This window comes from Micromys minutus (genome assembly GCF_963924665.1).
Source record: "Micromys minutus genome assembly, chromosome: 2".
Taxonomy (NCBI): domain Eukaryota; kingdom Metazoa; phylum Chordata; class Mammalia; order Rodentia; family Muridae; genus Micromys; species Micromys minutus.
The window spans coordinates 2,476,045-2,494,337 of NC_137971.1; the positions used below are offsets into that span (position 1 = coordinate 2,476,045).

General features: G+C 42.1%; 1 protein-coding gene across 2 annotated transcripts in view; it reads right to left on the bottom strand.

Annotated features, from left to right (window-relative positions):
* CCDC172 (coiled-coil domain containing 172) overlaps nucleotides 1-17,153 on the bottom strand; it is a gene marked incomplete at both ends in the record, with an annotated part of 42,870 nt that extends 25,717 nt beyond the window's left edge. For both annotated transcript variants that reach the window (XM_080912229.1, XM_080912228.1), the window contains 4 exons: nucleotides 3,181-3,346; nucleotides 4,959-5,075; nucleotides 16,800-16,885; nucleotides 17,075-17,153. In XM_080912229.1, the coding sequence (XP_080768355.1) occupies nucleotides 3,181-3,346; nucleotides 4,959-5,075; nucleotides 16,800-16,885; nucleotides 17,075-17,153 (448 nt within the window). The remainder of the gene's footprint in view (nucleotides 1-3,180; nucleotides 3,347-4,958; nucleotides 5,076-16,799; nucleotides 16,886-17,074) is intronic.
* Between the last annotated feature and the right edge of the window lie 1,140 nt (nucleotides 17,154-18,293).

The window sequence follows — 18,293 nt, forward strand, 5'->3', positions numbered from 1 at the left end:
ATGCGTGTGTGTGTGTGTGTGTGTGTGTGTGTGTGTGTGTGTGCAGGTGCATGCATGCTATATCATACACATGGTGGTCAGAAGACAACTTTTAAGAGTCAGTTCTTTACTTCCACCATGAGATCAAAGTCAGGACCCTGGGCTTAGCCACAAGCACCTTAAGCTGCTGAGCCACTGCGGGAAGCCACTGTATTCGCCATTACAAGATGGCGCCCAGCCTGAAGGGAGGGTGGCCAGTTTTGAGATAAACAACCTAAGTGCGCATGCACGCCTGCCTGTTTTTGCTGAATCATGGTGACTCTGAGTATGCTGATCAGGGCGCACAGAATGCACCAATCAGGTGTCGACACAGTCCTCCTAAGCATATATAAGGAGGGCTGGTTTCTGGGCTCGGGGTCTTTCGCTACTTCAATCAAACCCGCAATAAATGCCTGTAGAAGGATCCTGTTGTGGCGCGTCTTCCTTGCCGGCGAGATAGGCGATCGCTACAAGCCACTTGCTATCCTATCCTTAATTTTTTGATAGGAAGAAGACTCAAGATTAGGAAAATATCAATTCTCCCTAAGTTCACTAATGTAATTCAAATTAAAATACAGTATTTTTTAACTTTATAGAACTTAATTTTTACCTAAGAAAATACATATAATTGATATGAAATTCATGTTTCTTCCTTCATGTGAATTTATTTGCATTTATTTTTGAGAGCTTCATCATGTAAAACATACCAATATGTTTAAGAATACTTGGATATTATTTTATTTAAATTAACATGAGCATTAGAGTTGCTTACAAACCTACAGAAACTCCTGCCTGAACGATAAAGTTTTAGTATGTTAAATTTACATTATAACTCAACGCTCTCCTCATTCTCCCTTAGTCAATGAGTTATTTACATGTAGGCCATTTAATTCTCAAATGTTTATGTTTTGCTGGATACTTTTTATGCTTGTTAATTTTTTTTAGTTGTTAACTTATGTTGAGAAACTACACTGTGTATTATTTCAGTATTAACTGACTGAGAACTAAATGTCTCAATATAAAATTCTTTTAATTTCAGTGACATTTCTTTATTGAATTATACGGTAACAATATAACTGTTAGCTAGTTATGGTTATTGTATACACAAATTATTTTATTAGTTTCTTAAATGTTTGTTATTTATGTGTGTAAATGTATGTTTATGCATGTGTTCAAGTAGGTCAGACGCATTTTCGACCCCACAGAGCTGGACATACAGGCAGCTGTGGTCTGCCTGATGTGGGTGCTGGGAATGCACCTCAGTGTTCCTCAAGAATGACGCACGCCCTTCCCCGCTGAGACATCTCTCCATTAGCTTTCAGCCAAGCTACAACCTCAGAGTTTCTCTGCCTTTCTCCATGGTACACAGAAGAGCACGTGTGTCAGATCCGCTGTCTTCTAGCTGCAGTGACTGGCTCGCTGACACGTACTGTTATTGGTAATACAGATGAACAGGTCTACTGTGTTGATACTTGTTTCACTGGTGTGCTCTTCCCTACACATCTCGCTCTGGCCACAGCATACGCACATGTTGATTACCTTTCATTTGTCTACTGCTCTAGCAATGCATCTTTACATTTCCTTACTGGCTGCTTCAGGAATTAAAACAAACACCTGTCAGTGAAGATAAACCTACCGCCCTGCTAGGAAATCACGATCCAAAGATAAAACACACTGAATAAATTCAAACTCTTGTTTTGATCTGAAATAAATCTACCATAATGCTTCAGAAAATTATTCAGTCAAGCTTGCTGGCCAGGTGTAGAGGGAGGGTAAATTGTAATCAAGTTATATTGTATGAAAAAAATTCTACTTTCAATAAAAGGGAAAAACGCTTAAGAACATTGTTTCTCAGTGTTCCAGCAAAAGCCAAAACCAAAAAGTCTGATCTCAGAAAGATTTGTGGTTACAGCCTTTTCTCCCTAGTAGAATTAACCTCAGCAAGATTCATCTAGAGTTACAAAGTCTTTAACAGAGCTGTATTTCCATAAGCCCAGTGATGGTAAAACCTTGAATGCCCAAACTCCTACAGAACAGAAACAAGGTTTAAAAATGTATCACTGCAAACACAAGGCTCTGTCACAGAAAGGAGTGACCCCTGGAATCAGGAAAGCAGAGGAAGAACCAACACTGCATGGCAGCCAGGACAGGGGTGGGGGAGGCAGTCCTACCCAGGTCCCTGTCCCCACCACTGCACTTCTGGGGGGGGACCCAGTCCTACCCAGGCCCCTGTCCCACCACTGCACTTCAGAACCGCTGTCTTTCTGGTCTCATCACAGCACATTGACCATCTGAGAAATTCATTGCTTTTCTGTGAATCTTTCAGATTAATAATTACTCAAGAATTACAGGAGAAGCAATCAAGGAGTCTCAACTGGACCTGAATCAGAGTGAGAGGACCCAAACTTCATGCTGGGGTACAGCCCATGGAGCCTGGGAACAGATGACTTTCGCTGTCCCTGTTTCCATGTGTACTACAATCCTGTAATTTTCCTAAACGGCTCCTCCATTCCCCTCCCTCTTTGTTGTCTTAATTCATTATCTTATCATAGATTCCAGTAAATGCAGTTAGTCCTGAGGCAACACTCTCTGCCTCTCTAACTGTAGTTCCTGTTTTAGGAGGGGATTTAATCCACAGCAGCAGTCCTAACCCTAGGACACATTCCATCACATGGCTGTGCTTGTTTTTTACACCTTTACATTTCATATCCCTGGGACCTAGAGCAGTGCCTGACAGCCACCAACACAGTAAACAGACAACAAACACTCACGTTAGATGGATGCTCAAACATCACTTCCCAATGTACTTCTGAAGAATCTGATGCTGCTCATAACAAAACCATATATTCATGAGAACAATATAGATTCATTCCGTAAAACGGTTAACCATTTAACAACAGAATTTACCTTTATATACAGCTGACCTGGAAAACACATTCATCTAAATTGACTCATTGTAGCTGGGCCTGATCATGCATGCTTGTAAACTTCAGTACTTAGAGATCTGAGACAGGAGGATTGCAGCAAGTTTCAGGCTAGGCTGGGCTACACATTAATTTCCACCCAGTCTGTGCAGCACAATGAGACCCTAACTCAAAAACCAGGCAAGCGAACCCCTCACTTCCATGAACACAGACAAATGAGGTGACTGGGAACTCATACCCTTTTGCACAACAGCTGCCTGGGCTTCTAAGTCAGCAATTTCCATCTTCATATTTTCTTTCATCGAAGTGTCTCTTTTCTTGGTTATTTCATAACTGTCATTGAAGTCTGTAATTTCCTTAATAAATCTTTCCTCTTCCTCTGTTGCTTTTTTCTTTATAGCCTCCTGAAAAGCAGAAGTGACCAAATGTGACACTTCCACAATTAGAATAATCTGATGTCAGTTGCACATCCCTGTCTCCATCAGCACCACAGGCAGCTCCTGCTGCCCACGAGCGTGATTTTAAAGACTGAGGCTGTTCCACAGCAGCCTCCACTCGAAAGTCTTATTGTACAGACTTGGGAGGATTAGTAAAGTAGAAATTCTGACACTTCTCTTTCTGCTCACACCTGTGATTTCCTTCATCATAGTGTGTGCTACTCTGTCAATATAATGTACAATTAGGTGGAGGATTAACATCAAAATGTGAAAATTACAACCTTTACTCAGAAAAACATGGCTGCTTACAGGAAAGAGAAAACCTGATCATCTGGAGCCAAATTATGCAATCATTTCAGTGAATCTAAATAAGCTTTGTTTGTGAATGAAATGTCCACAGGGCATGAAAATATAAATTTTAAAAATCTCTGGATGGTGCAAAAATCTAATTTCCTGACAGCACTAGATACACTGGTTTCTGTATTTTTATTTTGCATGCCAACTACGTGAAATCACATTTAGAAGCTGGTCGTGTCATAAGCTTTATTTTTATTATTCTTAAATATATTTTATGTAATTCCTTTCATTTATTTAGTCAGTGTGCTAGTGTGTATGTATGTGGTGTGTGATGTGTGTGTGGTGTGTGTGGTTTGTGTGTGTGTGTGTGTGATGTGTGTGATGTGTGTGTGTGGTGTGTGTATGGTATGTGTGTGTGTGGTGTGTGTGATGTGTGAGGGGGTTGTGGTGTGTGTGTGTGTGTGTATGGTATGTGTGTGGGGGGGTGTGTGTGATATGTGTGGGGGGGTGTGGTGTGTATGTGTGGTGTGTGTGTGTGGTGTGGGGGGTTGCAGGGTGTGTGTGTGTGTGTGTGTGTATGTGTGTGTGGTATGTGTGTGGGGGGTGGTGTGTGTGTGTGATATGTGTGTGGGAGTGTGATGTGTGATGTGTGTGTGGTATGTGTGTGGTGTGTGTGGTATGTGTGGTGTGTGTGGTTTGTATGTGTGTGATGTGTGTGGGGTGTGTGGTGTGTGTGTGATGTGGGGGGTTGTGGTGTATGTGTGTGTTGTGTGTGTGATGTGTGTGTGTGTGGTGTGTGGTGTGTGGGGGGGTGGTGTGTGTGATGTGGGGGGTTGTGGTGTATGTGTGTGTAGTGTGGGGGTGTGTGTGTGATATGTGGGGGGTGTGATGTGTGTGTGTGTTTGTGATGTGTGGGGTGTGTGGGGTGTGTGGTGTATATGTAGCCTTAGTGTGAATGTGCTGTGGCACACATGTAGAGGTCAGGAACAACTTGCAGGAGTCAGTTCTCTCCTTCCACCGTGGGTTCCAGGGGTTAAAAGGTCATCAGGCTTGGTGGAAGGCAACTTTATCCACTGAGTCCTCTCACTGGCCCAAATATATTTTCTTCAAAGCGTAAACTTAGGACTATCACATCTCGGGTCAGCTTTAACCAGCCCTTCATACTTCTTGTTTGAATAGTACTGTCAGCTGATACAGATCATTTCGTCAAAAGTGAAGCGGCACACACTGAAACGCCTGAGACACGGTTAGGTCACTGAGATGTTTCTTGGTGGAGACTTACACAGGCTTGGAGCAGTGTGTCCCGCTCCCTGATGATCTCACTGCGCTGTCTCTCTAACGCCTTTTCATGGGTTTTCAAAAGTTCTAAGTGGAAAGATTTCTCAGAAAACTGCTGAACCTTCAAAAGGAAAATACAGAGATCAGAATGAACAGATGAGTACAGACTTTAGGGTTCAGGTAACGCAACAGGTGTGCACTTGCGGACACATGACTTCCTGCGCTGTCCTCAGCACACTCAGCACAGTGTTATCTGAGTGCTGCAGCTTCTGACCATACACACTGAGACCCACTTCTGGACAGCTTGCCTCAAGGAACAGGCTTCTAGTCTCACAATTTATGAGAAGGAATCAATCGCTGTGGCCACTAAACATGGGATAACATCATAATATCGACAGCCCAGGCCCAGGTTTATGAAGTAACTATACATAAAGTAGACAAAAATTTGGTTAAATATCCTGAATACATTTTGAGAGCCCAACATTTGAATTTTGCTTATTTACTCAGGGTCTGTTCTTAGAGGCTCCTTGGTGACAATGTCAGCACTGGCAAGTGGCTGAAAGCTCAGGAAGCAAAATCTACCCCAGCCTCTTCCACACTCAACCAAGGGATCCTTACAAACAGAACCGGAGACCAACATCTTCCTCCGCCCGCCCACAAAACCTTTTTAACTTTTGTGCCCCATTTTATTCTAAAGAGCAAAGGACTTCGTAAGCACTGACACTAGGTGTCGTTTCCCTCGCACTTTAATGGCAGCTCCTGATACACAAAGTCAGACGGAAAGGTGAACAACTCAGTCTGTCTGCAGACTTCAGAACTGGCCCTCATGGCAATGCTACCTCCAGAAAGATCAAAATGTACAATTTGCACAACTAAGGTAAAATGGCGGGAAGGACAGTGAGGGGCTTCATGTCTGTGATACAGAATCAGAAAATGCAGTTCCCAGACTTTAACATCACACACAAGCCAACAGGGCAGACAAGGGAAGGATCAAAACATCTCCTCCTTCTGTTTAGTGTAAGAGCACGATACTTCATGACTGTTACACAGAAGAGAAGAAAATAACTCCACAGGTTCAAGACTCCATAAAGGATGCTGAGTTAATTGGGGGTAAGCATGGGGTTAAAATCCAGGTCTCTCAACAACCTTCTTGCTAAATCATGGCATTAAAATGGAAATGCTAAAGCTGCTTCTCAGTGATTCTGGCAATAAAAAGGACTTCAGCACCACTGCCCACAAAAACGCTTCTGGCACACACTTGTGACCCTGCGATCTGGCACACACTAATCAGCAGTGCCCCAGCCTTGTGACCCTGCGACCCAACAGTATCCCAGACACAGATCATGTTGGAAAACTGTACAATTGAGTTACCATAAAAGAGAAAAAATGGCAAATGAAACTCATATTTTCACTAAGTATCCTGGGGTGAGTAACAAGCAGACCACAGGCTGGTAAGCTCTGCTTTAATGTACTAAGGCGTTTCAAATAGTACGCCCTTCAGAATCGAGATTCTTGACTTCTAATTCTGCTTCTGACATCGATCCCCGGAATACACAGGGTGGAAAGAAGAGGACCAACTACACAAACGTGTCCTTCAGAGGCAACAGTTTTCATGGTCTCTCCAGGAAGCTGGCAATCATTCTGTTTTTGCTGTTACCCAAAACAGCTAACAAGTCTCTGTCCTTGAAAACCAGCCCTACTGTAGGTCCAAGATTAGTAGCTCTTTTAGCAACTGTAATGACAAACACAGAAATATTATGTTTTTGTTTTAATCCCAGGTGTGGGGTACTGGGCTGTGTCACACTGTCCACAGCAACTGATGGTGGTTTGCCTCGTGCTCTGGTAGGGATGTGATTTTTCTGGCTGCAGATGGTTTCTGCAATTGTGTGACATTGAGAAATTTGGGAACTTTTCAGAGTGTATACAGATGCTAATGTCTGGAGGGACAGGACGAAATGTTGGTGGGTTTTTGGCTGGGTGGTTGTTGCTGTTGGTTGTGATCTGTTAAAGAGTTGTGCATAAAGAAACAAGAAGAAATCAGATATTCTGACAGCAAAAATCAAACTTGCCCCATGGAAGTCAAAGCTCCAATAAGCAGGAAGTAGCTTCATGATGACACTGCCCCCTCTCTGACTTCTAACTTTATTCAGGAATCTCTTTCCTTTACTCTTGTTAACCAAGTCCAGCTACACAGAATGCTGACACTACTGACAGGATCAGTCGACCACTCACAGAACCATTCACAGAGGCTACTCACAGAATAACCTCTGCTTCGTTACAAGGTATTAGCAAAGGAGGAGCCTGATGGGAAAATACTGTAAAAGTACAAACTGTACTGTTTGAGAAATGATTTCCAAACGTATCAAGTTTGGACTGAGACGCTAACATGCCCATGGCAGTTAGAGCCATTTACTTGATAGTAAACAGAAACCAAAGAATTTATTGACTGTCTCCTAAATTGCTTGAGATCTCAACAGACAGCATGCAATACAAAGAAAGGGGTGGGAAGTTCCTAAACGCTGGAATACAGATTTCTCTTTCTCACCTGTTTCCTGACTCAAAATGAAAATATTTGTATAAAGCCTTAATGTTGCATTCTAGACTCAAATGGCCAAGCTTAGTCAGAAAATGTCACTGTTTTGGTAAAATTTACCTCACAGTAGTGCCATCTCCCTTGTTAATTCTGCCTCTCTCTGCAGTAAAAGTTCTTCTTCTGATCCCTCCTCTTGAATACTGAGCTGACTTATCTGGTTCAACAAAGCTGCTATCCAAGGCTCCTCACTCCCTTGCTGCCTGTAGCCTTCAGATACTTAGAAACTCAGGGTGACCAGCGCATGTTATAAACCAGCATTTGGTCGGTCCATGAGACTCTCTGTGGACCTGATGCTGTCAAAGCCAACTTGGCCTCCAGCAAGCAGTTCTTTGTCTGTCAGATGATCTGCCGAAGGCACAAGAGGCAACTTCACACAAGAGACACAGGGAGACATGCAGACTTCACTTGGCTAATATCATACAAGGACTAAGGAAAGGCCCACGGCTCTCACAACCACGACAGACTGTACCACCGAGCGAGCTGACAACAGATATTCAGGCCTTAGCTTTGGTTTTAGAGACAAAGTCTCACTATGTAGCCTTGGCTGGCCATAATTTTCCTATGTAGACCTGGCTAGCCTCGAAGTTATAGAGCTCTGCCTGCCCCTCCCTCCCCAGTGCTGAGATTAAAGTCACGTGCCACGTGCACAGCAAGCTTTAGCTTTTCAAAAAACAGGTGCTGGAATGTTTCTACATCAGTTTTCCCACTGTAGCAGAGTAAACCTTCTTGTGGCAAGCAAGAAAATTACAGGCAACCAAGCCAGTCTTTCAGCCCTTAGTATGTCTGCACACTCACCTTTCTCCAACCTCCCACAACTTCCTCACTCTCCCTTCCCCATCCCCTGCTCTCCTGGCCACTCTTCAAGCACACCAGAAACCTGACTTCTGCACAGTCTTCTCCAAGACCCGTCAGGGTACCAGAAAATCAGTTTGAAATCTTAAGACTGAAAGGAGTTCAGAAGCTAATACATAATTACAAAATTAAGCAAATACATAAGTACCATCAAAGATTCTAGCACCATACACATTAAAACTTTTATGAGAAAAATAGACCGTAAGTCGGATTCAAATAATAAAATTTGCAATAACTGACAAAAAGTCCAGCATGAAAATCTAGAATCAAGACTTACAAATTCTGCAAGTTAGTAACCCTCTCACAGACAATATTTTTTGTTTATAAAACTTGCTAATTAAAATATAAATGATGTTGTTTGGGAAGTTTATACTATAATAATCTTCCTGGGAGAAATGCTTTAAAAACTTTAAACTATGTCTTTATTGACACACAGTTTGGAAGTGCAACATCACCATCCATGAGCTAATGGCAGGGTTTTGCTCAAATAACAGTGCATACTTGTCAACAGAACTAAAGTTTGGCTAAGCATTTACTAGAATATTATGCAGCTATAAAAACTGCTTTAGATGTATATTCATGGAAGAGACCCTAAATATAATAAAAAGAAAATGCAAATTATTTGAGGAAAAAATAAATAAGTATTAAATAATGCAAAATAAATAAATAAATGCAGGAGGCTGGAGAGATGTTTCAAAAGCTAAAAGTCAATACTGTTCTTGCAAGTAGACCTGATTTCTGTGCCTGAAAACTACACCCCTTTTGCCTTTTTCCAGGTTTTGGATAATTCTCATGACAGGCATGATAAAGCTTTCCTTGAAGAATTATAGGAAAAATTAGAACTATGTTTTCTTTCCTGAGAACCTCAGAAGTCTTGAGTTTACAGTCAGTAGACTCTAACTGAAGTTATTTAATGCCCATTCTTCATTGAGAAAGGTATAGCAGGGCTACACAGTCGACTCAGCTGGTCAGAGCATGCTCTGCTCTTTCAGAGAACCACAGTTCCTTTCCCAGAATCAAGGTGAGTCCCATCCAGTATAACTTCAGCTCCACCCTGGGTGTCTTCTGGCCTTCCCAGCACACACACATGAGCAACGTGTCTACAAACAGCACACACATATAATAAGTATGTAGATAAATAAACATGTGTGTTCTGTAATCTATTTACTAATAATTCACAGAGTGACCTAGAGTTTGTCAGTGAATGTACATTGAATGGCTGGAGATGAGGTAGTTAAATTTTCTAAAAATTCACAAAGTAGCCCTAAAAGTGTATTCTTCTGTGCTATAGCTTATGGGGCTGCAATCTCAAACTGAATCTTATACTTTACACAAATTAAGGCAAAACTCAGTTTTTCAAAGTATTTTCTTCTTGGTTCCAGGAGATTTTTTTTTTTTTTTTTGTTCAAAGCATTCCTGACATTTCTTGTTTTACAGTTTATTTAGAGCACTTCTTTGGAAAATAGGAAGGGAAGCAGAACCCTGAATTTCCAATTAGGAACAGGTGAGTGGATGCTCTGCTCTGTGGATGCCAGCCATGAAGCCTGGAACTGAGCGGTGCAGTCTCCCCATCAGAAGGCCCAATGCTGTTATAGTTTGATCTTCACTGTTACTCTGAACAGTCGGGTTTCCCAATAGTCGTGAGGATAACATCAAGATCAAAGAGCCCAATAAATGCCACATGAGTTATCTTCTTTAGTCATCTTAACTCCGTGACCATGAAAAGCAAGTGCAACTTCTCCTTCTGTGTGCAGCCAGGCCTTCTCACAGAATAGCTACCCAGGAGCACAGCATTTATCAGGCACCCATACCAAGAGCCTTCACACACACACACACACACACACACACACACACACACACCCCAATGTAAACACAAAAGTGTGTGATTGTTTGAAAACCCATCTGACATCTCCTGAAGAAAATAGATAAAAACAAACAGACAACAGTTCCAATGGTCCTGTAAGACCTGACAATTCCACTTCTAGATGAGTGCTCATGAGATTTGAAAATGTATGTTTATACAAACACTGTGCACAAATACTCATGGCAATGCTACTCAAAACAACTAAATACTCTGAGTGGTCCAACTGACTCACAAGACAGTGTGAGGATACCAGAAACACTGTTCTCACGCTTCAGGGTGATACCCACTGTGTGCTTCCGATGCTAATACTGTGTGCCTCCATCGATACAGCCTGTCCAGATGTAAAAGAAACGGATTGCCCAGGACCTGGACTGTGTGGAGCTTGGAGTCTGATAAGAAACAAGGTGGTTGCTAATAGATGTAGTGTTTCTTTATGGGAAAATAAACATGTTCTAAAATCAATGATCAAAACAATACCTTGTGAAAAAATTATAAGTCACTGCTTTCTAACTTTTAAAAAAATGTACTTTTTGTATAGTTATCTAGCAGCAGTGTTCCAACCTAATCTTAAGAGAAATAAAACAAGGCATGATGTGTAGTTTAAATACCTCCCCTTCCCTCATCAGGGCTGTCATCTGCCTCTGGGACAACACCACCTCAATGTGCTATTCATCACATCACAATCCTTTTCTGTATTACACGCCTCACAGGACAGACCTGTGCTCTGTGCATGTGGCAGTGCTTTCACGGTGACACAGCCATCTATGGTTGCTCCTTACCACACTGTGTTCTGGAGATGAACTGTCCTCAAATCATTCAGTAGCTTTTTTAAGTGACCACTGACACTGAGGTTCTGAAGTCACATGCCTCATAATAGAAGCAAAGTTGACCTTTGCCCCCTTCCTATTGGTTCAGTTGTGGGCTTCTCCAGGTGTCCCACATTGCCACGATTATTTATTCAGAACGAAACTGCATTTTATAACCTGAAAGGTTTTTAAAGATATGAGCATTCTTAGCTGGGAGAGAATTTGGGGCTGGGGAGAAACATGCATGCAGTAGATGGACCACTTTAGACACCTGCAGGGTTTCTACAGGGCCATTCTGACTTCACCACTAAAACTTTTCCACAGACACCCATGGTAGCCTTCCTGACACCCACTCTCCATTTCCCTACTGAACAGTTAATGCTTTTCTGAAACCTGGCCCATCCTCGCTGAGCCTGAAGACCATTACTGGTTCACAGATCCTGGGAGAACAAGCCCTGACTAACTGATGGATGGTGGGAATGCCCCTGCCTGCAGAGTAGCCTGGGGCACTCTCCTCACTCTGCTTTTGAACAGACAAGCACACGACCTTAGACATGAGTACCCATGAGGGGACATAAGGGCAGCCAGGAATTTCACCTCTTACTTGACCAATACAACTCCAGTTTTGTTTGGTGCCAATGATAAACTCCCAAATGAAGTGTTTTAGGACTTTGGGTAATCCCAGGAGGCTGAGACAAGTGGCCAACAAGGATTCAAGGACGGTCTAGGACAGAGGTTGATATTAAGGCCAGCTACAGCTAAAGCTTGAGATCCGTCTCCAAAGAGCAACTTACCACCCACCCAACCAAACAATAGCAGCAAAATTCTATATTCCCCTGCCAGTGTTGACTACAAGATTCTGACCTTTCAGTGTCAGGCTGAGATTCCCTAAGACCTTCCTTCCTAAGCCTTTCAATACCAGGCTGCACGGTGAGATTGACTTTTGGTCTCAGTCCTTCTCCTCCCAGGCTAGATTCGGGAACACCACGTAGGAACGGAGCAGTGCTGAGGGAGGGATGGGGCTGGCTCACCATGCCAACAAGGGCAGAAGGAGCAAACACTTCAGGCTCTCCTTGAGCAACTTTTACGAATGACCCACAGCCCCTGTCAGACTTGTATTACTGAGAAGAGCAAACCTCACCATTACTCAGTAAAGCCACAAGGGCAAGGGTCTTTATCAGTGGCCTGATGGGGTTACAGCTGACAAAGCCAAGGATTAATGCTGGGTTTCCAGTTAAAAGTCTGCAGCATCCATAAAACTAAAAGGGAGTAGGAGCTGGAGAGATTGCTCAGCGGTTAAGGGCGCTGGCTGCTCTTCCAGAGGTCCTGAGTTCAATTCCCAACAACCACATGGTGGCTCACAACCATCTGTAATGGGATCTGACGCCTCTTCTGGTGTGTCTGATGACAGCTACAGTGACTTATATACATAAAATTAAAAAAAAAAAAAAAAACTGCAGCACCCAAAAGTTATTTAAGCAGAATTTCTGTTGTGACGTAAGCTGACAGAGTTTTCTGTTTTTAAGTAAAATTTCATCAATGTTAAAACTAAATATAACTAGCACAGAAATTTGCTCTAATACATACATTTGAAAAGAAAAAAAAAAAAAACACCTCAGTTAAAAACTTGCATCTCACTACTGTAAATGACCATGAGTCTTGGTTTGCTCTCTCTTTGACGTAGCAATTCAGCACCAAAACAACTGCACCAATCAGAAAGCAGAGCATCCACATTTTTAAGTAAAAATGTAAATGAGCCATTTTGCTACTTCATTCCAAAATATTTTCTTTAAAATTCATAAAACATTATTTTATTGTTAAGATTTTCTGAATACATAAAAATAATAATTGGACCAAGCAGGTGCTATTTAGGAATTTATATGCACATACATACATATATACATACATACATACATACATACATACATATATAGATACATATATACACATACATACACACAGTAGCCCATGAGTTTGAAGTGTATGTGGGGTAACTATATAGGATGGTTAACAGGAAGAAAGGGAAAGGGGACTGTTGTAATTATAACTGCAAAATTAAAAGTAAAAAAATAAACTTATCCACGAAGCTGAAAAGGGTAAAAATCTGTAAAATATGCTAATGTGGCCTAATCATTCCCTTGTTTCCCCCTCACAGGAGCACACTTATAAAAACTACTCAAATCTTCATTCCATACCAGTGTCTACATACCAGAAACTCAGTGAGATTTTGAGAAACTACAATAGTTTTACAAACCTCAATTTTAGTTTCTCTGACATCAACTCTACAAAACCTTCCATACACAACTGAAGCTTTAGACACCTGGTAAGCATCAGTGCAGCCCACGCCGTGCTCCCCCCTTCAGTGCAGCCCACACCGTGCTCCCCCCTCAGTGCAGCCCACGCCGTGCTCCCATTCTTCCCTTTTCACAGGGCCAAGCTTAACCAGGAGCACTGTAGCTGTCCAAGTCGCAACACACTCATGTGATTGCCAGACTCATCCAGCCCTGAAAGACAGATGCTATCATTCAAGTTCTAATTACAAGCTACCTAGGATCTACAGTTCAAGGAGGAAAAGATACTATACTTCCTAAATACAGTTTTTGATTTCAAGCAGCTTCCTAAATATATGCCCAAATATTTTTTGAACGTGTGAGTATACAATAGCTCAAGTCCTGCACTCTTCAAATTATGCTCTGGCTTCTCTTCATACTTGTTTGATAAATGGGTCAATAAACACCAAGTCAAATATGCAAGTGAGTATATTTTCATCGTTATTGGCAGACATATAATTAGCTCTGAGAAAAAAGAAACAGAATCAATTTATGATTACGTCTTTAGCTCTTCCCATTACTCATTTACATCATCTTCTTAGTTCTATGTTTAAAATCCTAACACACACACACCATCTTGACTCTAATTATAAATCAAATTACCTCAATTACAAATTAGTACTGTATGAACTGTGACCCTCATTTGCTAGTTTATTAGGAAGATACAATTATATTATTACCCATGCATATGAGCTGATTAAAAACCAATGCACATTTATGAGCCTTATTAATTAGCAATTTCATGAATGCTTTTAAACAATACTAGAGATTTGCTATGTTTTCACTAGGGTAATTAAATCAACGTTTTACTTACGTATGTGTAGTATCAACACTATATCTCTATTTTCAGGTCAAATAGGCTGCTTAAAAATATTATACAGAATAATTTGTCTTTCAAAGGAAACATTATAAAGAAAAAACACCTTATTTAAAATGAAATATTTCCTACCTGTCAGGTCAGTCCTTTACCAATGCAAAAAGACACACTTAATACAACTTACACGTGACCTTTAGAGTATCATCTCAGATGAGAGCTTCAGACGTAGTATTGTATGTCATGGAAACATGTTCAAGACCAGCTTGACAATCTGCTTTAATGGAGTCATGTTTCCCAGAACCAACTGTTACCTTTACTGTGGTGATTATTAGATTTTCCATTATATACCATGAACAGGTAAGTCATTTAAGAGATGCCTCAGCTTCTGTGTCTGTAAATGGGGAAGAGTCACTCCTCCTCTCAGAGTTCCTGCTAGAACTAAAGGGATTAGCCCAGGCTTTGAATAGTTCCCTGTCCATGGGCACTTCGAAGCACAGACCCTGGAAGTAGGGATGAGCTGAACCCTCCTGCCCATGTAGAGTATGTGTGTGTGTGTGTGTGTGTGTGTGTGTGTGTGGTGTATGTATGTGTGCATGTGTACCTGCATGTGTATGTGTGTGGAGTTTGTATGGTGTCTGTGTAATATATGTGTGGTGTGTGTACATGTGTGTGTGTGCCTGTGTGTATGTGAGGTGTCAGTGTGTGCCTGTGTGTATGTGAGGTGTGTGTGTGTGCCTGCATGTGTATGTGTGCGTTTGTGTGGTGTGTGTCTGTGTGGTTTGTGTGGCATGTGTGTGTGTTCCGTGTGTTTATGTGGTATGTGTGTGTGTGTGTGTGTATGTCCCTTTTCTTCTGTTGATTTCACCTTGCCAACCCAACTTTCAAAGCATCCTACTTCTTCTTCATCAAGGGAAAGACAGCGGTGTGAGGACACTGTCCGCCTTTGCCCACCCCACCAGGGTCCCCGCTGTCACTAGCCTACTTTCTCCTTTACTCTAGGGAAAACAAGAGCCAGGCCTCAAGGACTACTTGTCCCAAGTTCTGTTTTAAAAGATAGCCAGTTTCTTTTAGTTGAAGGGTTAGATAGGAAAGGTTAGTTGGTTGGTTGGCTGGTTGGTTGTTAAGTACTCAGTTAGGAGAGATAAATGCTGGCATTCGACGGCACAGCAAGATGACTATAGTTAATGACCTATACTGCAAACTTTAAAGATTTGTAATATTTTCTCCACAAAGGCAGGACACATGTTGGCACAGATACACTAAGCTGGAGTTGAACATTACAAAATGTATAACAAACAGCATGGAACCCATGAACATGCACAACACGTATTTGTCAAATTATCAAGACCATTCTTGCTATCTGGTCTCAGCAGTGAATACACCTAAACACAGTGTTGCCTCAGCAACAAATAAAATAAAGAAAGGTGAATTAAAAAAAAAAAAAAAAAAACTAAGTCCATTCCTCTCAAAGGAGCAGAGGCTGCAAACAGGAGCACACGGTGACACTTTGCAAAGAGACTTTACAGAGCTGTCCAGGGAGAGTTTATGATGCGTGAGCAGGATGTGGAAGGAAGAGAGGCCATTTTATCCACTGAAAACTCTTCACAAATACATGCTAAGACAATACTTTATAAGATAATACTAGGGTAATACTTTATAAATAAATTTGTAACTTACATCTCTTTTAAGTACAAGTTTATATTTAATATGTAATGAAATTGAAAGTTTATTAACAACAAAAACTTAAGTGACCAAGTAACTAGACTGCCTCCACTGGCTGCTGGCTTAGCTCATCTTTCTGTTGGAGCTTAGGACACCTGATTCCTCCTACTGGACTGAGGCCTCCAGCGTGTTCTCACCGTCTTCACTGCCCATACCCATCTCTGTGATCAGAGTACAAGGAGATCCCTAACAGCATGTTTACCGCCCCTCTCTGGACCATTCTAGCGATGTTTCCCTCCTGCCCTCAGCTGCCCTCAGCTGCCCTTGTCCAATGTGTCTGTTTGCTTCAAAAGGTTTCTCCTACCAAATCTCTTTTCTTCCCCCAAATTCTACTCATAGTTCAACCTCTTCCTTGAAGCTGTCAGGCTCCCTTGGTCCTATTTTTGTTTTTAAGGCAGAACTTTACAAATGCAGCCGGAGAGAAAAATGAGAAAAGCAGAGAAAAGATAGTTTTGGCTGAGACCCGTTCAAAAATGTGGTAGTGAATAGAAAAGCAGAAAGCCATCATTTGAAAGATACATACAATCCATTACATCCACGGAGCACGCTTAAATTATTTAGCACTTAAAATTTATATGTCGCGCTGACTACTTATCGAAAAATTATTCTTCCAATGACACATCTCTTTATAAACATTAACCATCCCACAAAATGGACAAGGAACTTGTTAAATCTGGATTCCTCGGGGCCGCTTCCTCTTAAAAACTAAAGATAGGAAATTCAGAACCTTACATACTAGACAACAGTGCACTACAGTATATAGGTGCTGAGTTTCCTGATTGAAAGGATAAACAGACAGTAAATTGCTCCCCAAAGCCAAGTTCAGACACTTCTTCAAGTAATGCTTAGCACGTTCGATACCTTGGATTCCAACTTGATTTTCTCTTCATTCAGATCCTCTGTTGCTTTCTTAATTTTCCCGCGACACCTGACAATTTCCGACCTCACTGTAATACCAACAAAATGTTTACTCGCATCGCATCCACCTTTCTGAACCCTCCATCTCAGCAGCCTGTGAGTTTTCATCTATCTGTCCTTCCCTCCGGGCTGCAAACTCCACTCAGTCTTCCCTTCCCCTCCAGTCTGCAGTGCAAACACCCAGCTCCGAAAGCCAAATGCCCCGAGGGCAGGCCCACCTTCCCGCATCACTCTGCGGCCCTCCTCGGCCTGGTGCTCAGTGAAGATGATGTGCTGAAACAACGACTCCAGACTCATCTCGGGCCCAGGCCGGCTCACCCTTAATATTTTGTAAGGAAGCCTGAGGATCCTGGAAAGCACAATGAAGAGGGTTGTCTGGCTGTTCCCTGCTGGGATGCCCGCACCACCCACTCTCGCCCAGTGGAGCCCCTGGGTAGGAGCTCGGCCTGTTCCTCCACGCTCGCCCACAGCCCGGCCTGTTCCTCCATGCTGGCCCACAGTGGCCTGCTTCTGTGCTGAGTGCAGCCCCCGCAGGAAAGCCCTGGGGACAAACACAGCAGCCTTGGCTGGGCTGGGGCCGCACTTCCTTCCCCCTGCTCCCTTGCTCCCTCAGGAAAAGATGCCCACGGTCAAAGGCTGGCAACGTCCCCTCAGGAGTGTCCAGCGCAGGAGGCCTCTGCTGGCCTCGCGAGAACTCGGCTACGGAAGCCCAGTGGAGCCAGTCTGCAGCGGCCTGCGCTCACGGGTCTGGGGTCTTTCTAGAGGTGAGACGCTGGGTCTCCAAGTATAATAAAGTGCAAAGGACCCGTGATTCTAAATATAAACTTTTGCAAAGTCTTATCCTCGGAGGCTAGCAAAGGCTCCTACAAACGTACAATGTCTGATATTCCGCCGTAATCATTCCTTCGCAATCAGGGCTTATCATTTTTGTCTGCCCCGAAATTAATCATTGCCTTTTGTAATCAAGCTTTGGTAATATTAACACTTCGATATCTGCACAATGTGTGTCAGAGACCGAAGTGGTTGCTAATTAAGGTTTAAATGTGAAAGGCACCTTTAGAGCTTTTGCATGAGATTTTTTTTTTAATTAAAAAATATTTTCGGTTTTGGTAGGTCAAAATATTGACATTGTAATAAACATTTGACTTTATTCTGAATTTAAAACTGACATTGGCCAGACTTTTAAAAAGTTACTTCTAGTTTGAATGTGTTTAAAATTAAGTGAAATGAGATAAATGAAAATTTGCCACATACAACAGGCTTAATTAATAGCCCATTGATGCCATAATATAATCACTTATAAAATTTAACCCATTCTATATTTCTCTCTTAATTTCTGTCTGGTCATGTCTGCAGAAATTTTAATGTTTGAACTATCAGAATACACACTGACATTAGAAATGAGGTTAAAAAGAATTACTCGGAGCAATTCTGAAG